Source organism: Sabethes cyaneus, chromosome 3 (genome assembly GCF_943734655.1).
Source record: "Sabethes cyaneus chromosome 3, idSabCyanKW18_F2, whole genome shotgun sequence".
Taxonomy (NCBI): Eukaryota; Metazoa; Arthropoda; class Insecta; order Diptera; family Culicidae; genus Sabethes; species Sabethes cyaneus.
The window spans coordinates 94,520,047-94,543,443 of record NC_071355.1 but is presented as its reverse complement, the minus strand read 5'-3'; the positions used below and the strand labels follow the sequence as shown (position 1 = coordinate 94,543,443).

Below are 23,397 nucleotides of genomic sequence, written 5' to 3'. Positions count from 1 at the left end.
TGTGACCTTAACCCCACCAATGAGGTTTTGCACATCTATTTTTTTCTTGTGTGGACTCATCACTGCGGCCAAGACTGTAGATCTATTGTGATATCGCCCGGGTGTTTGGTGTAACCTGCACTGCATATCTTTTTTGCTATTATAGCTATTGAGTGAGTGATAAGCTTATACATTTTTATGCGTGCTTGTGTGTATCGAGTTTACCCTTCCTTCAATATTTACGCTACTTTGGTCACCTCGTTTCACATGACACATCATAATTGACACGTTTTTGCATATTTACCCATGCTGTCTTCATTTCTTCTTCTTGAAATGGAGAGAGTTACCTGGAAGGAGCGTCAAATATACCTCTGGCTCTCTCAAGCTCCCACCTAGCGCTTCCACGCAGGTCTAAGTCAAATGATGACGGTCGATAGCCTTCCCTGGAAATGCTTCATGTACTTACTGAAGCAGCTAAGCTAGTAGGTGCGAACTAGAGCCCTTCTCTCCAGGTGAGGGGCGGCTCACACAGCGTCTGTCTCGGAACGGGCGGCTGAATATGAAATGGTGTATCCTGCAAGCTATATCTAAGATGGCAGACCCATCAACGGGATGTAGGTATCGCGACCCCGGTGAGGTAGTATACTGAAAAACTCAATTACCACGAACAACAAAGAAAGAAATTCAGGACGGAACAATCGGTATAGGACTCGGCAAGGGACATGGAATATCCGAACTCTTCATAAACCGGCACGGGCTGGCTTGCTTGCTCGAGAGCTGCATCAACTCGGGGTGGAGATCACTGCTATTCGGGAAGTTCGATAGCTAAATTCGTGCAGTAGACCCTATTGCAGGCACTTCTTTCAAGTACCACATCTATTACAGTGGCGGCAAAAAAGCAGAACATGGAGTCGGTTTCGTAGTGTTGGGAACACAAAAGCAACGAGTTATCCGGTGGAGGCCCGGAGACCGTATATGCGTGTTGACAATTAAGGGCAAATTCTTCAACTACAGCCTAATCAACTTATACGCACCGACAAATGATAAATCTGATGATGCTAAGGACGAGTTTTACGACAGGCTTGAGAGCATCTATGCCCAAAACACGACGTGAAAATTATCATCGGAGATGCAAATGCGCAGATCGGGAGGGAGAATTTTTCCGTCTAGTCATTGGAAGACATAGCCTGCATCTGTCGACCAATGATGACGGTCTAAGGCCCATAAATTTTGCCGCGGCCAGAGTAATGGACATCTGTAGCACCTACTTTCCACGTTTGAATATTCGGAAACACACCTGGAAGCATCCAAATGTAGACTATAGCTCTCAGATCGATCATGTCTAGATTGATGGTCGACACTTTTCGGATGTTATCGATGTACGGTCTTTTCGGGGACCAAATATCAACTCTGACCACTATCTCGTAGTGAGTAAGATTCGCGCAAGGCTGTCGAACACGGCGAAAGCTCGCACTGAGAGGACGCTGCGTTTCAACATCCAGCGATTAACGGCAGACGGAGTACGCCAGGAAGTTTGACCAACGAATCGCAGAACAGTAGGTAGAAGGAGATGATATAAATGGGCTGTGGAGGAATATACAAGGTGTCATCGAAACAGCTACGACAGCGGTGGTAGGCAAAACGCGTGGAAGACAGCGTAACAGCTGGTTTGATGCCAAATGCCAGAGAGTGACAGATGAAAAGAACCAGGCCAGGAGTCGCATGCTCACTGCGACGTCAAAATAGAGAGCGGTACAGAGAGACTAGAGCTGCGGAAAAAAGAATCCATCGTCTAAAGAAACGCGAGTATGAGGAGCACGTGTTCGCCGTCACAGAGGAGCGATACGCCAGCAACGACACATGGAGTTTCTATAAAATGGTGAGATGCAGGAATTTTGCCAAGTCTGTGATGTGCAATGATAGTACTGGCAACCTGCTTACCGACAAAACGGCGGTAGCAGCCAGGTGGAAGGAGCACTTCCAGACACTATTGAATAGAGAAGTAAACGCGCAGATCAGCAGGGACAGGATAGGAATTGTAAGCGATGGTCAAGCTGTGGAGCCACCAACACAGGAGCAGGTTATGAAGGCAATTAGTCAGCTGAAAAATGGTAAGGCTGCTGGGAAGGACGGTGTCCCGGCTAAACTTCTAAAAGTGGGAAGCAAGCGACTGTACGAAGCAATCCACCGGATGATTGTCGGGATCTGGGAGGAAAAACAAATGCCAGAGGAATGGTTGGATGGCCTCATTTGTCCAATTTTAAAAAAGGGACATCGACTGAAGTGTAAAAACTATAGAGGAATAACATTGCTCAATTCTGCCTACAAGGTACTTTCCCGTATCCTGTTCTGACTGAGACCGTTAGCGGAGTTCTTCAAATGCGAGTACCAAGCTGGTTTTCGTGAGGGTCGCTTCACGACGGATCAGATGTTTACCCTTCGTCAGTTGTTAGACAAGTCCCGGGAGTACAACTTGCAGACACACCATCTGTTTGTGGACTTTAAAGCGGCGTACGATTCAGTCAAACGAAATGAGCTGTGGCAGATAATGCTAGAACATGGTTTTCCGAAGAAACTAGTTACGCTGGTTCGTGCGACGCTGGACGGATCCAAATCATACGTTAGAATAGCGGGTGAGATCTCAGCTGCTTTCGTGACGTTAGATGGACTGAAGCAAGGGGATGCACTCTCTAACCTGCTATTCAACATTGCCTTGGAAGGTGCCCTTCATAATGGCAAACGTGGAAAGAAATGGAATCACGAAATCTCACATGCTTCTTGGTTTTGTGTATGACGTCGATTTCATCGGAATCAACCATAGAGCAGTGGAAGAGGCCTTCAGGCCCTTTAAAAGGAAAGCGGCGAGATTGGGACTTACCATTAACACCGCCAAAACGAAGTACTTGGTTGTTGGTAGGGAACGTGGGAGACCAAGTGGTGTTGGTGCTGAGGTGGAGTTAGATGGGGAACGATATGAAGTAGTGGAGGAATTTATAAACCTTGGTACACTCGTGACATGTGACAACGATGTAAGCCGCGAAGTGAAACGACGAGTTGCAACCGCGAATCGGGCTTTCTACGGTTTACGTAGCCAGCTGAAGTCCCGTAGTTTGCAAATTCGCATAAAACTGGCGCTCTACAGATACCAATCCTCCCGGTGGCTCTTTACGGACACGAATCATGGACGCTAAAGGAAGCTGATCGACGAGTGCTTGGGGTTTTTGAGCGTAAAATTCTGCGATCTATACTTGGTGGCAAAATGGAAAATGGAATGTGGCGCAGACGCATGAATCACGAGCTGTGCCAAGCAATGTTGCTATTCATCGATAAAAGTACTGATTCGGTTTGAAACACACTCAAAGGTGATTCGATAACGTCAAATTCTCTGGCAATGCTTTTCTAGCTGAGCGTTATTTAATGAGAGTGAGAGAAAAGCGAATTATCACTCACTCTTTTTCATTCATGATTTGAACGCTAGTGATGCCAATCAAACACGAATAGCGCGTATTTTGACTCATCGCTATGAGTACCGATGATTTATCAATTTTTGAAAACAGGCAGAAGCGCTATCGGATATTGAATTACACCGTCAAAAAAATTTGTACCTAACACCTAACTTTTCAGTTCGACTATTAGCACCTGAGATACTTGGAATATACATTTTTGCGACATAATACATAAATGCACTTCAAAACATCAACGTTCTTCTACACCCAGAAGAGTTTTAATCTCATAAAATTATTTTAACATGCTATTCATAATTCACGTTAAGTGCAGCATAAATCTTTTTTTCGTGACAATGACAAGCACCAGCAATGTTTGCAAATGTTTACAAGATTTTTTAGACATGTTGGCAGGATCAAATTTGGAACAGTGGCCGACATTATTTTTATTATTAGCCTTCATCGTTAGTCACACAAGAAGATGTATTATTTTTCATAGCTTCGAACCTTCGAGGTACCAATTAATAATAATATTGCACCAAGTTTGCATTTCATTGAAACTAAATCTTGAAACCATTTTGTTTGTCCGTGCGCCGCACCGTGGGATGAAACCCAAATCTAGGTGGACAAAAGTAATTACGCTAAAACCGTTAGTCCTAGGTATACAGTATGTTCGGAGTAAATTTGTTATTTTAACTTCCGCATTTTTTGGTGTATATGATGTTAGAGTGACCATTATAGTAAGCGAGTGCAAAATATAAACTTTTTTATGTCTTAAGTTAGCTAAATAAAATGTTCAGCAAAATTAAAGAACATTAAATTTTAAGTGACTTTGTCAAAGATATTAAAGTTCTATCTCTTATGGTTGATGGGCTGGAGCAATTTAAAGTTTTTTGGTCGGGGTGGACCTAAAAAATCTGTTTTTTCTTTATATCTTCTTTCGTGTTTATTTTTCACAAATCATGCCTTCTGAACACTTTCACACGCATGAAAAACGCACATTTTGTTTGAAGGAATCAAGTTGCTATCTCCTTCGGTTCCGAAGCTACAGGTATTTTTTCTAAAAAAATATGGATTTTTCAAATGTCAATAACGTAAAAACTGCTCAAAAGCAGCAAATCAAATTTCGTATAAATGTTTAGTAATATATTGACCTCCGAAATTAATTGAGATCACATCGGTCCAGGCCGGCCCTTTTTTGCTAGACCGTATTGAATATTGAAGTAAAAATTACCATTTTACTTACCAAAATCACAATTTTTACGTAAATAGAATGGATTATAAAAACGAAAATAAGTCTAGATGTTTATTTTTATCTTAATTATCTGTATTCAGCTTACGAAAGTGGCTCTGGTTTTTTTCGAGCTGAAAAACCTTTTATTTTAGGGGAACATTTGCTGTAACATTAATTAACTATGGTCGCCGAATATATAACAGTTATTCTCGTTGAAACCGGGCTACTACTGACACGTGGTCTTCAAATATTGAAACTTTTGTATTTGGTTGGTTGAAAATTGTTAAAAATGAGAATTACACTTTAAGTACCTCGAAACAGTGGACCCCTCGGTCGTCAAGGCACAAAATTTTGATGCATGAGTGGAGTCATGCTGATTCCAAAGCTGATTCTCTGATTTTACCGATTGGGATGATGTCAGAAGAGGCACAGGGAGCAATTAACAAGACAAATAGGCAAGTTAGAGAAAGACATAAACGAAAGTTTTCGAGAGATAACAAGTGAGTATGATGCTACAGTACTCAGATTTGCTAATAGCAAACATTAGAGGTATTCCAGTTTTCAAAAAACTTAAATCGCCCTGAGAAGTTATACCGTTATTAATTATACTTGATTAAGATAAATACAAGCATTTAGACTTATTTTCGCTTTTTTAATCCATTCTATATACGTAAAAATTGTGATTTTGGTAAGTAAAACGGTAATTTTTACTTCAATATTTAATACGGTCTAGCAAAAAAGGGCCGACCTGGACCGATGTGATCTCAATTAATTTCGGAGGCCATTATATTACTAAACATGTATACAAAATTTGATTTGCTGCTTTTGAGCAGTTTTTACGTTATTGACATTTGAAAAAACCATATTTTTTAGAAAAAATGCCTGTAGCTTCGGAACCAAAGGAGATAGCAACTTGATTCCTTCAAACAAAATGTGCGTTTTCCATGCGTGTGAAAGCGTTCAGAAGGCATGATTTGTGAAAAATAAACACGAAAGAAGATTTAAAGAAAAAACAGATTTTTTAGGTTAACCCCAACCAAAAAACTTTAAATTGCTCCAGCCCATCAACCATAAGAGATAGAACTTTAATTTCTTTGACAAAGTTACTTAAAATTGAATGTTCTTTAACTTTTCTAGACATTTTATTCAGCTAACTTAAGACATAAAAAAGTAAATATTTTACACTCGCTTACTATGATGGTCACTCTAACGTCATATACACCAAAAAATGCGGAAGTTAAAATAATAAATTTACTCCGAACACACTATACACCTAGGACTAACGGTTTTAGCGTAATTACTTTTGTCCACCTAGATTTGGGTCTCATCCCACGGTGCGCCGCTTGAAGTTACTGGTTGTGTATGGCGTCGTACACTCAAAAAAATCAGCACATCAAGTTTACGTGAAAACATAGGTAATTCTCATCCATCACACTTTTCATGTAACATTCACGTGAATTGTTGGTAACTCACACTCATACTAACCAGTTTACTTGCGATTCCAGTAAATTTTATCAATTTTCCCAATAACTAGTACATGAAGTTCACGTAAGTTGCTGTACAGAAGTTCACATGATTTTTCACGTGGATGCGACGTGTCGATTTTTTTGAGTGTAAGTATATGTTAACGTTGTACAAGTTCATAATTATTATATGTGATACACTCAACCCCCGCTAATATGAAAAATACCTCGTTCAGATCAGGCGAATTCATTTTTAATCTGAATATTTGGTAACTCTATTCACTTTCACATACGCGCAAGGCGCGCACCCTATGACCTTGTTGTTTTGATTTGACGAAAACAAACGTTTTAAAAACATGTCGGATATGCGCGAATTCTGAACATCCAGATTGTAAAAGAGGAAATTGGCTCGACAGTATCAATTTAGTTAATGGTCTATGGTCTATTTTAACCCATTAAGCCCCACACTTTTCCCAGCAGGGATAGAAAGTTGAAACTTTCAGGAAAATTCTCTTATAGGTCAACTAAGAAAAAGCCGCTGACATGTATTTTTAATTTTGACCCTGTGTCCCGCAACGCTACGTTGCGAAAACGCAACGCTGGGCGTTAAGGGTATACCGTTTTTGCATACCTTCATTATTATACTATAAATGCTTCATACTTTTTTACCGTTAAATCAAATTTGTGATTTTTTTTGTGATTTTTTTGTGATTTTGAGTATTAATAAAGATTAAATGAACGACTTAGAGTATTACATGTGATGTTTTATGATAGATAACGAAACATTTGGGTTGGAGACCAACTTTGCACTAGACGCATAGTATGCAGTTTGAATGCTAAATGCATGTCATCTCAGATGATTAAATGCCAGCAACACGTTCGGGAAAGGTTGTAACATTAAATTTGGGTCCATGAAACTGTCGTTGCCATCACTCAATTCCTCCAGATATTCCGGAGGCAAAGGTACTTTAACAATTTTATTACGCTCTTATCACAACGGCTTCTCCATCTGCCATCAGTGTTTGAAGCTGCGAATTCTATGTTGTGTAAACTTTTATAATGTTTCCGGGATATTTTAAATAAGCGAAAGATAAGATTTACATTCATTTGTTTACTAAAAAGCAACGACATCAAATGAAACCCCGCAGCGAACGAACGAAAACAAACGTTTCCGTTGCAAATTTTGAATATCGTTACTTCCTAGCGTTGCGTTTTCGCAACGCAAAGCTTCAAACCAATCTTAAAATTACAAAAATAATCAAAATTATGAAACAAAGTTTTTTTTGGCCAGCAACCGATTCGTACTAACACTGATTGATAGGTCAGGCGTTAATAGAGGTAAAATCGAGTTTCATGAGCATTTTTCCTTAACTGTCTGAAAAATACCAAAACATGTTGTTTTGTCACAGCTGTAATTATGTTACATGCAACATCTGACCTTTGAGCAAAAACAGGTCGATTAGATTTTTTTCCAATCTTTCTTTGTTTCTCAGGGTCCAAGTTGATATCTTAAACCGGGCCTTCTCTAGAATCAAATGAAAGTGCGTTGCGTTTTCGCAACGCTGGGAGGAAATGGGTTAAGTGCTGTAGAGAAATAAGTTGCATATGAGCTATATTGCCAAAGCTGCTGAGCAAGAGGAGACGTATTAGATTTTTTGCTTTTTTTTTTTCAATTTGCCCGATCCACTTAACCGTTAATTATGTATGACGTTTGATCAGTTTTTAATGTGAACGCATTCATACCAACGGGGTTCAGATTAAGGAAGGTCATTCCATTCAATCGGGATACGATAGAGTTGCCAGTGGATGAAATTCAAATCGCTGACGAGCAGGTGATGAGTCTTCATCTTGATGAGAATTTGCAACATTGGTGCCAAGTATACAAATATGCTGATACAGTGAAGGTAGTGCCATGCGGTGGGCTGGGCACGTGGCCAGAATGCCCGACGAAAGAACAGCCAAAACTATTTTCAGCAGAGAGCCAGGAAGAGGCAGTAGACTCCGAGGCAGACCCCGCACCCGGTAGGTGGGTGCTGTCGAAGACGATGTACGTTCAGCTGATGTTCATGGGGATTGGAGAACGGCAGCCCAGGACCGACGGAACTGGAGGACCATAATTCGTTCGATCGGTAACGGACCGTTGCCACTAAAGTAAGTAAGTCTTCATTTCTTCAACTGTGTTGACTACTAGAAAACGTTTCAGAAGATTCTGTTTCATAATAGCCCAGTATTTTTCGATTGGCCGCAGCTCCGATGTATTTGAGGGAGTAAAATCTTTCGGCACGAAATCGACATTGTTTGCATCATACCACTCCAGCACGTACTGCGTAATGGTATGAAGCCAAATCCAGCCAGTAGATCGTAGGAGAGTTGTGAGATTTCAGAAGAAGAAGTACCTTTTGAAGACACTATTTTAAATACACCTGTCCACCATGAGTGGTGGACGAAAGGTGTACTCCGCATTCCGCTTGAACAAATTGCTTGCCAAATCAAGAATTTCTTAGCAAACATCGACATCTTCTGTTTTCGGCGGTTCTCTGAAACAAACCCTTGGCAGTTAATACTAGTTCTCCGAAATCTGGTCGAAGTCTGCTTTCACGTAGGTCTTGTCGTTCATAGGTCTTGCCCGCCTAGTTATCACCGAGGTGCGATGCTGGCCCAACAAGCCAGTCGTCGGTAGTTCGAATCTTGACTGAGCGGTGCCGCTAGAGAGTTAATAGGATCTTTGCACTAGCCCCGCAATTTTCCTGTACTCTAGTAACCGGCTGCGACATCTGTCGATAAAGAGGGGTCAAGTTCTGAAGGCCATTTATCATACCCATGGCTTTGCTTTTTGTCGTACATAACGCAGCAGTGTGGTTTCGTCAGCTTTGGATCGTATAACTTCCGGGCACGGCTTTTCACGACCGTATCCTATTGGGACCTTCTGAATCTTGAACGTACGTAATCCAGCTCGAGTTTTAGTCTTCTGCACGAAACTTTTGCTCAGGTTTAGTTTTTTTCCCCACAACTCGAATTGAAGAATTTGGTTTGCGCTGAAGGGTTCAACTACGCGGCTGTGTTTTAACAGTATTCAGACGACTTTTTTCTTCGAACGACATTCTTCGAACCGTTTTATGACACGCGAAGCCGTAGAATTCGGGATTCCCAACATTTTACCGATGGCACGATGTGATAGATTTGTATTTTAGATGTATATGCAGAATTCGTTCGCGAACGAGCTGTTCTTTCGACGCCATTTTTTAGATCTTTGCACACCTGATGAAAAGATTCAAACAGTGTAAACAATGCACTTTGAACTTTCTCCATGCAAAATTTTAAATAATTTTACCCAACGGTTCAAAAGTGTTGTAATTTTACCGCATCTTATCAACGCAGTCAGTATGACCTTACAAAAACTGACTGTGCGGTATGCTCGCGGTTGCAACGTCAAAACTTGCGACCACTGTTCCAGCAAGCAAGTAACAAGGGCTAAGAACAATAACATAATTCATAGCAATTTTTCAAACTTGTCATATTCGCCGTATTTTTTACTATCTAAGCAAGTAGGATACGGACAGTTCCAATAAAAATACAAATCTGATAAAAATACGATACAAGATCATTTCGCTTGTTGGTATGACCGTGAGCAACCAGACGAGTTAATTAATTGAAAAACGTGTTTCGCGGCTGATTTCAGTGCCATATTTAATTGTTATTTACGCGACATCGGAAGGAAAATAGTTTAACTTCATCGGTATTTCTTGCAAAATCGGTGGATACTTATTTGAAACGTTTTCAAATCCATTTTCAGAATCTGACCTCCTGTTTTTTAGTCGATTTCGCAGCCAAAGTATAGAGCAATTACGATCGTCATTCTTAAATTCGAGATTCGAGCCCTAGCTTAATAATCTCGATAAATTTCTCTTGTACATTTGTATAGATAGTGAATTTAAGACGTTATAACATAGCCGCAAACCATCATACCTACATTCTTCTGCGTAAACTATATTTAAACGACATTTTTTCACACCGATGCATTCGATGCGACTGCCAGCCGGTTTATGTTTGTGGCAATCTGCGTGATGCCAAAGCCTAAGGGGTTCGTTCTAACTATCATGCGAACCTGTACCTACTAAATGAAATCACGGTTGCATAGAGATACGCGTACCTACACTCTGCATACGTGTTAAATTGGCTATAAATAAACATGCTGGCCGGGCTTAGAAAGCAGACAAATTCTTGCTGTTCATTCAACCTGTTTCGTTGTCTGGCTGCCCGGTATAGTTTGGCCAACTAGTAGTTGGAGCAAAGATCGTACAAATGAAAGTCAAATCAAATAGCAGGAATCGAGCCAAGATGGGCATGCCGCGCGCCGTTCAGCTGTTCTGTTGATAACGTTGTTAGATTGCACTTTTGACCTATTTGATTGATAAGGTAATCTGTTTGTCAATAAAATTTTAGGAAGTATAAGTGTGTAGTTTTATTTAATGAATATTGATAATTTTCCACCAGGGTTCCTTAATACAGTACACAACGCCAGTAGAATAAACAAAAAATAGGCAAACCAGAAGTAAAAACAAAGATAATGGTATTGCTGTAAAATGTTTTCTTTGCAGTTTAACATCCATCGGACTGAATGTTTACTTGCGTTATGCCGTAAAACTGCAATAATGTGCTCTTGCATAATTTTGTTCATATTTTTCAAAGGTTTAATTCAATAAATTATGCGAACAAGAAATCTAATAAGGCAATTGCAAATTATTTTTAAAATTTTTGTCACTCCTTTTGTGACTATTAAAATATGTCACATTCATATGTCACATTACCATCAAAATATGTCAGACTCATATCAAGATTAAAGATTGTAGGCGGTTCAGTGTTTTCTTGTGGTACAGAAATAAATCTGATGGAAAATAATATGATAAGATGAAAATCAAAGTGGACAATGAGATAAATTCTTTGCGTAATCACTTATCCCTTCACTTATCAAGATATCGAAACTAAAATATTAATTGTATAACACAAAGGCAATCTGACATCCGGGTTGTTCCGGATTCGTCATACTAAGTTAGAGTCACCTATTTATCTCTAATTTTAATCATGAATATGTTATAAGGGAATGTGACAGAAATGTGTTACTTGTGTTGACTCTTATATACCAGTCAGTGCAGCCTGTCGAACTGAAATTTTATGAATGTGTCATTGTATTGTATTGCATTGTATGTAAAACAACAACTTGCATGAATCAATTGGCTGGATGCAAACTGCAATGCTTTTATGCTGACGACAGACAACTCTATATCAATCGTTCTGAATCTAGTACTCAGGAATTGGCAGTGAACGAGGACCTCACTAGGTTTTCTCGTTGATCTCAACGTAATAGATTGCGTGTTAATAAAGCCAAAAGCAAAGCTCTTTGAATAAGGACACGATCTCGAAACGTTACCAAGCGCAGTTTGCTACCGGATGTTGTAATGGATAGACAAGTGATTAAGCGGACGGATATTGCAAGCAACCTCGGCTATATGTTCCAAAGTGACGCAATCGGATGGAATGATTCGTCAATACTTTGGAAAAAAATATATGGTTCTACACACGCTCTATAACTGTATACCATCTGCTCCAGTTTATACATGCCTAAAACTATTTAAAAGCCTTATTTTCCACATTTTTTATTCGGCGACGTACTTTATGTCGAACCTAGCGTCGACTAGATGAACTGCAAGTTGCTTTGAACTGCTGCGTGAGATTCGTATACGGATTAAGTCGCTACTCACGAGTAACCCACTTACGGCAAAATCTTATTGGCTGTCCAGTGCAACGCTTTTACGCACATCGCTCATGTATTGTTCACATACCGGTGATTAGAGGGTTCAGCGCACACCCGCTAATCAACGAAATGGGCCTGAGACGACTTTGCCACCTCCGAAAACATGGCGGTACCTAGTACCTTCTTCTAGCATACACTCCTACACAACACCTGCAGGTCGTTTTGCTCGACTGTCGCCACTTCTCAGACATCATTGACGTCAGATCTTATCAAGGCACTAACGTTGACTCAGACCACTACCTAGTGATGGTTAAGATGCGTCCAAAACTCCCCTTTGTGAACAACATCCGGTACCGACACCAGTCTCGGTCAAATCTTGCGCAGCTGAAGCAGCCAGACGTCGCCGCAAACTAAGTACACTCGAAGCTGCGCTACCGGAAGAGGATGAGCTGGACGAAGCACCTCTCGAGGACTGCTGGAACACCATCAAAACAGCCATTAGCAGCGTAGCGGATAGCTCCATCGGGCATGTGGCACGGAATCAACGGAACGATTGGTTTGGCGATGAATGTAAGAGGGTGATGGATGAGAGGAACGCTACGCGGGTGGCCAAGATGCGTAATTCCACACGTCAGAACGTGGAAAGTCACAAACAGAAAAAGATGCAGCGAAACCAAGTCTTCTGGGAGAAAAAGTACTGCTTGAAAGAGCAGGAGTATGCGGAGTTGAAACGACGAAACCACGAAACTTTAGAATCTTAACGGATCCCGCAAGGGTTTTGTGTCGCGAGCCGAAATGTGTCGGGATAAAAATGGCAGTTTTTTACCGGAGCATTTTGGGGTGATCGAAAGGTGGAACCAGCACTTCGATAAACACCTGAATGACGCTTAGGCGGAGAACCATAGCGGCAGGGAAAGCAATTTCGAAGGTGCAACAAACGGGAAAAGGTACCAGTTCCAATGATACGTGAAGTTAATATCATGCTGATGATAGGCTATCATGCGACTAAGGAACAATAAATCGGCCGGAAAAGATGGCATCGGAGCTTATTGGGCACTAAATGGGACCAGAAAAGCTGGCCGCTTGTCTACACCGGCTAATCGATTTTGGGATACATAACTACTACCGGAGGAGTGGAAAGATGGGGTTATCTGCCCAATCTACAAGCAGGGAGATAAGTTAAACTGTGAGAACTATCAAGCGATGACAAAGTACTATCCCAAATCATCTTACGCAGTCTATCACCAATTGCGAACAGATTTGTGGGAATTTATCAAGCCAGCTTCATTGAGGGATGGTCAATAATGGATCAAATATTAACACTACGGCAGATCCTCCAAAAGGGCCATGAATACAGAGTTCCAACGCACCATTTGTTCGTTGACTTTAAAGCCGTATATGATACCATCGCCCGAAAAGAGCTGTGGATAATCATGGATGAGAACAGCATCCCCAGAAAGCTCATCAAACTGATTCAATATACGATGGATGGTACACTGTGCTGTGTTCGGATTTCGGATTTCGGGATTGTCGAGTTCACTCAAATCACACAGAAGGCATCGTCAAGGTCTCTCATGGCTGCTGTTCAACATAGCACCTCAAAGTGTTATGAACCGAGCGGATATCACGCGGGGCACGATCTTCAACAAATCCAGTCAATACGTCAGCTTTGCCGATGGCATGGATATTAACGGCAGAACATCTGTGGCGGTGGCTGAACAACACACCAAACTAAAGCGCGAAGAAGAAGAGATTGAGTTGGTTTACCATACCTCTAAAACATAGTACATGCTGGCCGGTGAAACCGAAGCTGACCGACACCGCTTACTTTGGCTCACTGGTGACGGCGGACAATGCAACCAGCTGTGAAATTCGAAGGCGTATTATCCAGGGGGCTGATATGACGTCACATTTTCGTTACTCACATGAAAAAGGCGGCAAACGCAAAGCGATTTCACAAAACGAATTTATCTAACCATTTTCACAGTTTCATGTATTTCGCATTAATTGTCTGCCTGAAATTGGCTATGTGATGCTAAAACCTTGACTAAAATCGAACTAAAACTAACAAAATTTAACAATTTATACATCCGACTCGGTTGTCAGCTTGAGCCCATCTATGAAGCTGTCAGCTTGGGCCCGCTCTATGTTGGCTACGTTTTTTTTGTATAGGTTGGTATTGGAAGTGTCATTCCCGTGGTATTATCAGTGGAAGTCGTGCTTACTATGGGCTGCATAAGCTATTGTGGCTAAGATGCTTATTAGACCGGTTCTCTACGGACATGAAACATGGACAACGTGAGTGCTCGGGGGTTTCGAAAGAGGAGTGCTAGGAACGATCTTCGGCGGCGTACAGGGCGCTGGATTATGAAGGTGGAGGATGAATCATTAACTCGCACAGCTCTATGGCGAACTCAGTAGGCAAAAGCCCAGTAGCTAACGAACGAATACGATGGGCAGAACATGCTGCAAGAATGCTGGATAACTACACCTGCAAAGATGGTGTTTGCTTCAAATCCGGTAGGAACAAGACGACCAAAGGCGCCGCGACCACGAGCATGTTTTTTCCTATCAAATACGTAGGTAAAATATCATCGAAATCAAATACTGTAATGTTCCGATTTTGTCAGCCCCATGTTGAATTTTGTGCTGACAAAATGGGGAAACTGACAAAATCGGGAAATTGTCCAAAATTCAAGACTTAAGACCTTGAAATATCGAAGACTTCTACTAATAATTAAATTTTAACCCTCAATTGGTCAACCAAAGGTCAATAAACCGGGCAGCGCACACTGGCCCTGAACCTTTTTTGGAGCGCATTAGCTTTAAGCGGGAAATTTGGTTTCAGCTTTATGGAACTTTGGAAGAGTTTTTTAAAATTAAAATTTCTATCGTCCAGCGGAATTCACATTTTGATTAATCCCCCTAAAAGTGCAAAAAAAATATTTTCCTTCAGTTTTAATATAACACATTTAGTGATGTCCGAAATTTTCAATTATTCGATTACCGATTAATCGGTGAGCCTTGTCTGCACTAATCGATTAATTCAACTATTCGTGCTAGTGGTGTTCGATTAGAAATATTCGCATATTTCTTTGAATAATTCGATTAATCGAACGATTATGAACGATTAACGAGCATTATTCGGGGATTATACGTACTAATTGAACTATTCGATTAATTCAACTACTCGTGCTGGCATTATTCGATTAAAAATTATTCGAATATTCCTAGTGTTATTCGATTAGTTGAATTAATCGAACGATTGACGGACATCACTAAACACATTCATACGAGTAAATGAATTATAGTTGTCATAAAGCACGCGCCGAATGCTCTTGTAAAATCGTTTAATTTTCCTTGGAAATTGCATTTCAAAGTAAATTTTCTGAGTAGTTCCGTATCGATCTATATCTGGACTTTGTTGGGAAAGTGGAGAAGGTGTGTAAAGTGCGATATTGAGACGCTAAAAGTGAAAATATTCAGTGATCAGGATTATCCATTGTAAAGGAAACCATCTTTATATGAACTTTATATAAAAGTACACACACCAACGTGCGCTGTGGAATCGGAACAGACGATCAGTGATATTAAGTGACAAGGGGAACTACATCTGAACTAGTTAGCCACGCACACTGGTGCGTTTCGATGATACCGAACGAGACAAAGCAATTAACCCTCTAGAGAGCCGTATTTCAAGATGCCGCCTCAGAGCGGCAGTACGGACGGTACCGTTCCAGGCGGGAGTAGCTTCCCGGCCTTGGGACAATTTCCCAAAGCTATCGAGGAACGTTTTCTCGTAATGGAACGCACAGGTGATAGTCAAACACTGGAAAAGATCTCACCGTTTCTGATAGATAAAGTAATCAAAAACTGTTGCGGAGATGTTACCAGTATAAATCGAATCCGAGATGGAAAAATTCTTATAAAAGTGAAAAATGAGAGGCAAGCGACACAATTACGAAAATTGCACTGCATCATCCCTGGTATCAATGTTGCTGTGAATGAGCATGCAACGCTCAATACTTGCAGAGTAGTAATTACCTGCCGAGATCTACTCGAAATGAAAGAAGAAGATATTTTGGAAGAAATGAGAGAGGAGAAAGTAATTAAAGTGGAACGCATAATGAAAAAAGTTGGTGATATATTGATCAAAACGGCATCCCTAATTTTAACTATCTCAGCACCTAATCGCCCTGAAAAAATCAAAGTTGGCTTCATGCGCGTTCAAACACGGCCTCACTACCCACGCCCAATGCGTTGTTTTCAATGTCTTAAATACGGACATCTAGGACGAGATTGTAAAGCTGCCAAAACATGTGCGAATTGCGGAGATAACTTCCACGGAGATAACTGCAATAAAGAAACAAAATGCATTAACTGCCAGAAACCGCACAAGGCGACGAGTCCCGACTGTGATATATGGAAAAAAGAGAAAGATATCATTCGCCTCCGAATAGACCAAAATCTATCTTACCTTGAAGCTAAGAAAATCTTTGATCTGCAAAACACTTCGAAATCAAGTTACGCTTCCAAAGCAGTTCTAAATGCCAACGGATGTAAATGCCAATGCACATGCCAGAAGACTTCGGATAACACAGCCATTACAGAAACGCAACTGTACAACAAACAACCAAGCCGAAACGCCAGACTGCAAGCAAGTATCCCAATAAAAAATGATGATGAAGGAACCCCCACCAATACTGCTAAATCGAGCACAAGTGACAATAGTCCAGCAATATCACCGAAGCAAAAGAGAGCCAAAACAACCATGAGAACTAATGTGATCAAAAAGTTAGAAACAATCCCCTGCCAAGAAAAAAATACGTCAGGTCCACAATTAAGACGAAAGCCAGGCAGACCCAAGAAAAAGCCTTTACCAACTACCCAGGACACTACAGAGCCGGATGACGAAACGAGTGACATGGATAATATCTAAACCAACAACAAAGAAAATTCAAAATTAACTGGAATACTCATGGAAATCATGTGATCAAATGCGAAATAAGTATTTATTATCGGATACACATCTTACAATAAAAAGCGCAGTGGAGGAAACCAAGCCGCAGGTTGAATTATTATAGCAGTTCAATAAATCGCAATCCACAAATTCGTATGCGGTGTAATTCCAAACTAACAGTGAAACACTTCATTCAGTTTTTCTCATCTCTTAATGATGCGAGAGGATCAGGTGATTTACCAGTCAACATCAGAGAAGCTTTAGCTGTCGATAAATGTAGGGACACATAAGTTTTGCCTTTTAATTTTATTAATTGAAAAAAAAAAATAAATAAAGAGTACTTGTAGGAGGCAACAATGACATGTAAATATAAAATGTACTGTATTTTATATTCATATGGACCCGAATGACTCTATGTTAAAAGGTCCTTAATAAAACTATCATCATCATCAATATAACACATTGATGTGTTCTACAAAGTTTTACAGCATATTATTACAAGAAATTTTGCGGAGGACAGCAACCTTCTATCTCTTCAGCAAAGATAGAAAAAACCTATTTTTCATAAATGAAAAATCGTTAAAATCAGTTTTTATATTTTAGCTGTTTTGTAGTTCTTGTATGGCTTTTTACTGTTTTACAAAGTGGTACAAATAGTAAAAATACACAACATTGCTGAATATAGTATACCTCTATCTTTGCTTGTTTAGGATCTATAGAACTTTTACTATAAAAATACCGTAATTTTGATCCCGAATTACTAGCAAGAAGGCATCATTTTAATAAAAAAAACTCTCCCCGGAGAATCCAAATAGTTTCAAGCAGGCTGAAAAGTTTTATAAATCATGTTTAACCCTCTAACGGGCAACACCGTAAAAACGATGCGATCAAGCTAATGACTATTTTATCATGAAAGTACACACAAAAAAACCTTATGTTCTGATTTTCATACAAAAATAATTATCTGGAGGAGCACCAGGTAAGAAAAAGTCCAATTTCTCCTTTTCTTTTTTCATGTCTAACACTCTGCCCAGATATTTTTTCAATTCAGATATATTACAAAATTAAAATAATGCATGAGATTTACTGATAGAAAAATTGTTTAGGTCAATCATTTTGTTCCTTCAAAAGTAAAAAAGGGAATATTCGTGCAATAATTATTTTCGGAATTTTTCAGAATTTTTGTTTTTGAAAAATGATAACTTTTGAATGCATGGTCAGAATGTTATGATATTAGTATCAAAATGTCAAGAAATCTGTTCTGAACACATTTTGCATATTGCCAATTGAAAACAAATTTCGTATGCGGCTCTGGAGCTTCAAAAGCGAAGGCCGTCTCTAGACGGTCTTACCCGTTAGAGGGTTAAAAGCACAAAAGTTAAACAAAATTTATAGGCTTACAAAATCGGGATAAAAAGCTGATAAAATCGGGAGTAGACAAAATCGGGTGCTGACAAAATTTGAACATTACTGTTGTTTAATTACTATTTTAGGGTGATTTCGCATGGAATTGCTCTTTAACTACACAACGTGAATGTTAGATGAGTTTAGCAAAAGTAAAGCAAAGTGCTGGCTACGTTTTAACGAAATTTGACCACAGTGAAGATTCAAACGTACGACGACTGACTTGTTAGACTAGTGTCGTACCTCAAGTTCAACTAGAAGACATAACTTGAGGTAGCATTTAAACACTCGATATTTGACATTGGTGGCACTACTGCACATATTATCGAAAAAATAAATTAAATTTGGAGATACCTGGCTGGCAAGATAAATAGATAAATTAAATCAATAAAATAAATAGGTGGCCTACAAACGCCCCTACTAGCACAGTTGTTATAAACTAGTTGTGGTAACCGATTAATGACTGATTCCAGTCATAAATAGGTTGCAGCAACCAGAAGTGACAAAAGTGTGCTGCTGGGACTAGTATTTTTGTTGGCCTACTTATTTTGTCGTCATATGAAAATGAAACGCAGATTAATACATGGAATGTTGTTGAAGCGATCTAAATAAAAATTTCTCTTGAGTTTCTACTAGACTTAGCGAACAGCTAAAAATGCTAATTTAGTTTTGTTCAAAGCTTGTTAAAGTTAAACCGTTTTTCGTTTTTACCTTTGGGACAGCTAATACTGTTAGTCCTTCGCTAAATTAGCTTCATACATGCAAAATTTTTGTATCAATTTGAATGGATTTTCAAGTAATGTCTAAATACATAGAAGTCAAAAAGATTTGAATCAAGTCAAGAAGTTTGTCATTCGATCGATGAAATAAAATAGAAATAATAATTCTCACAAGACCCACGCCAAAAGTCGGCTGGGAAGATGAGGAATCTTGCTGGAAACAATAAAAGGCATTTTCTTTTAAAAGTTTTATGAAAAGAAGTGAAATGACTAATTCAAACATTGTTTATGTAATATTTGCTGTTTGATCTTCAATTATAATTCAGAAATTAGGAATTTTAAAATTTCAATAATTATGGCCCGATGTGCACAACTAGATTGGGTGGATTTTGTAAATAGTGGTCTTCATTTTCATTTTTTTTTTTTTCATTTTTATGGTTATCTTAAAACTGAAATTTCGAGATTCTCATAGCAAATTTACGTGGCTGACTGTCTTTAAAAAAAAAGACGAAATAGAAGTTTGTTAAATACGTATTTCATCCACCTATCACAAAAAATAGTTACTAAAGTTTTCCCTGTGTCTTCATTACAAAACCAGTGTTAGTTTAAACCTACTAGAAACAGACCCACTTCATTTTGACAAGCCAAATCTCTGCTCATTCAATCGAACAATGAAACAAGCCGATAATAATTCAACACCTAATGAAACACATCCACTGTTCAAGAGGATTATAAATCTGGCTACCGATAACGATAGGGTATCTTTCGCCAATCTACAAATCGCCAAATCTCGTTTACCGGCTTGTTCAAAATCGCATCAGACAAAATCGAATGGTTCGATCCACGATTTCGCGTACATCGAATCGATCACGAAGAACGAACCCAGCGGAAAGTTACCCAATCGATGAAAGTATGTGAACAGAACGCTTGGTATCAAAGGACCACGTGCATTGTGCATCGTCCAAAACTTTCTCAGAGAGAATATTCTGAGAAATTCATTGAACAAACATTTCATTCGATGTAGCGCATCGAAGAAAAATAATCCTCAACGCAATCTATTCAACAAATTTTCGGCGACCGGCCCTCATGATACACAGTTACGCATTGTTTGCCCACTTAATCGAAATTCTCAAGAACAGCAAGTTTTTTTTGCTTATTTCGCTTCGGTATGAGTTTCGTATGCGAAATAGTTTTCGATTCCAGCGAATTCTCTGCGTTAACTTCGAAGAGAGTCATCTCATCGGGCGTAGTGAATGAAACATGGGAACAGAAGCATACAGCAAAAAGCCAATCGTAAAGGCCCTACACGATCGCTGAAGAAATGAAAACAAAAAAAGAGCAACATGTTTCGATCTTTTACCACCGCACACAACACATGCTCAATGGTTCGAATGCCAATATTAATAGACCTCTGCGGGGTGTATAAGTGTATGCGCAATAATGAGCCTCTAGAAGAGATTATGCTTTTATGATCGTTCATTATTTGATTTTGGTTTGCCCCATGTGGACGAAAGTGACCGGACATTCTGCTGTATGCTGTTTTTTGCATGCCACAGGGTGATCAAGCTGTGATTTTGTTTATATGTAGCATGCGAGCTAAAGACAGGTATCATTACATAAGGAGTATCATGGCATGGCAGAGTGTTTACTCCGTTTTTGGCATTCGCCCAAGATCACCAATTTTAGTCAACAGAAGAAAAGATGCAATTTCACTAAAAATGAATGCGACTGAGTTGATATTTTTTAATCTATCTTCATGTCCACATAAATGTTGAAGGAGATGTTTTATAGTAGGTATACATAGAGCGGGACAAGATGTGAAGGGAAAGATCGGAAAAATTAAAGAAGGAAGCCATCGATTCGCCAAAATTGCGTTATTCTTGGAGCTCAACAATGGAGGTCATTCTCTCTACTCAGACTATTAGACTTAGGCTACCATTATAAAAATTATTTGAATTATGTTTGACTTCATCATAAGTCAAGACAAAAAAACACCTGCTTGCGTATATATAAGCATATATGCATATTTCCGTATATACGAAAATCTTGTTAGATTGCATTATATGGAGTATACGCTTAATACGACAACTCTTAAATTCGGCCCAGATTCGCGATTTTCAGCGCGCCACAAGGCCTGGGAAGAAGTAGTGGGTTCGCATGCGGTTGTAATGCTCCGATTATAGCTTGGATCGAACCATGGATCCCCCAGCTTGGGCAAAATGTAGCGCTACACAACTACTTAAACGTTGCTTCAATGACCCTCCTTTACCTAATTTTCCGCTCTTTCCCCTTTTCGGCTTGCTTGCTATTTGGTACTCTATCGACATACAGTTCCGACTCGATTATCCGGGGACTCGATTATCCGGGGATTCGATTAACCGGGGACTTGATTATCCGGGGGTTCGATTATCCGGGGTTTTAGACTCGATTATCCGGGTCATCATCATCATCAAAATGATCATCAGCGAAATCATCATCACCGCCATCATCGCCATCATCACGATCAACCATCACCATCATCATCATCAGTAAACAATATTGAAGAAAGGAATTTTCTAACTTTAGGGTAAATTATTCAATAATAGAAAACATTTATAATACCTAAAAGTAAAAAAACATGGCATACAAATAAATATTTGTACCAAAAATAAAATTCATCAGTTAAAAAAATCGTAAACAAGGAATTTTCTAACTTTAGGGGAGATTAGTCAATACTAAAAATAGATTTATGATACCTACAAGTCAAAACACATGACCCTCAATAAAAATTTTAGGACCAAAAATATGATTCGATTATCCGGGTGATTCGATTATCCGGGTGATTCGATTATCCGGGTTGAAAATAAAAGTGAACACCCAAAAATATGATTCGATTATCCGGGTGATTCGATTATCCGGGTGATTCGATTATCCGGGTGATTCGATTATCCGGGTGATTCGATTATCCGGGTTGAAAATAAAAGTGAACACCTGGATAATCGAGTCCAGGCTGTATTTATTTCATTACTTTATTGTACTTCCCCTAGAAAAACTACTGTTATAAAAAAATAAATATATAAAAATTCGGTAACAAAGTCTATTGGAAAAATATAACTTAATTGTTAAAAATGGTGTTAAATGAAACACGCAAACTATTGCCTGTCGCTACCCAACAAACACTTTTGTTTAAAAATAGTTTATTAAACTATTGTACACTACTATTGTACTAATTCCTGTGGAACAACTGCTTGATAAGCTTTTATGCAACAAAAATCTCATTTTTTTGACAGAGCTACCGTTACCGTTACAGTAAAATCCTTTGTCTTTAGAGGAGGTCAAGCCATTGTTTGATGCCTTCGTATAAGTGGCACTACTGGTTAGCCAGACCATATGGTCTCAAACGGAACAAGTAACGATCGGACGGTACAATATCTGAAAAATATGATGGGAGGAATGGGATTTTCCATTTAAGCGTTCTCAAAAAAGTTTTAATAGATATGGCAACATGAAGCCGAGCATTTTCTTTCTGTAGAATCACAGCAAAAGCACGAATTTGCTCAAAATTTGTGAATTCTATTTTCGTTTGAACTACCTCTCGTCGCTTACAATTTCGCCCTTATTCTATAGTTTGCCCTCGCAATCGACTAGTACACCTTTATTAATTATTTGCCAAATCATTAACTCCGAGATATTATCCCTTTAGAAAATACAGTGACCGGAATAGCCTCACTCAGCACATAAAATAGCAGCAGCCTCTTCTTTTGATAATTTCTTTCTTGATTCATGATTCCAGCAGGAACTTTTGGGAGCTTCAACCTCTTTTCATACTGCAGTTACTCAGCCGAGATATAAAATTCTTGCTAATGAGTTTGCCCGAAAACAAAATGGTGTACAAAAATAACTGGAGAGCCACGAATTGTAAACAGTTGATTGGTAGAATCAAGAGATGCATTTGTAAAGTTGACATGACAACGCTCCTGTTTCGACGTCAAACGAAAGCTTCGCCGAACAGCCGATTACGGACCGTTTTCAAATGTACACTAATCTTTTTTTCAACAATGGATAATTAAAGATATTTAATTTCGGTAAATCAGATCTTCTTCATGTATCTTTGTCTTTTTTTTTGACAGCTCGAGAAAAAAAATCCAAAATTGTAGTTGCCCCCACAGTTCAGTCAGTTCACCAGTGGATAGCTTGCTGAAGTGGTATAAGGCAAATAATGTTGATTTCGTGCCGAAAGATCCTAACCCCGGAGCTGCGGCCAATAAAAATACTGTGCTATTATGAAGCAGAATCTTCTGAAACGTCCTGGAGTAGTCAAAACAGTTGAAGAAATGAATAAAGCATAGGTAAATATGCAAAAACATGTCGATTTTGAGGTTGTGCAAATCCGCATGAGCGGGGTTAGGGCAAAATACGGACATTCGAATATGAAAGGCTAATTAAACAAAATAAAGACGCTAA

General features: G+C 39.3%; 1 protein-coding gene across 1 annotated transcript; it reads left to right on the top strand.

The window, feature by feature from the left end:
* Positions 1 to 15,571: 15,571 nt before the first annotated feature.
* Positions 15,572 to 16,810, top strand: LOC128739887 (uncharacterized). Its single transcript, XM_053835388.1, has one exon. It carries the CDS (start codon positions 15,572 to 15,574, stop codon positions 16,808 to 16,810), a length of 1,239 nt encoding a protein of 412 aa, XP_053691363.1.
* The last annotated feature ends 6,587 nt before the right edge of the window (positions 16,811 to 23,397 follow it).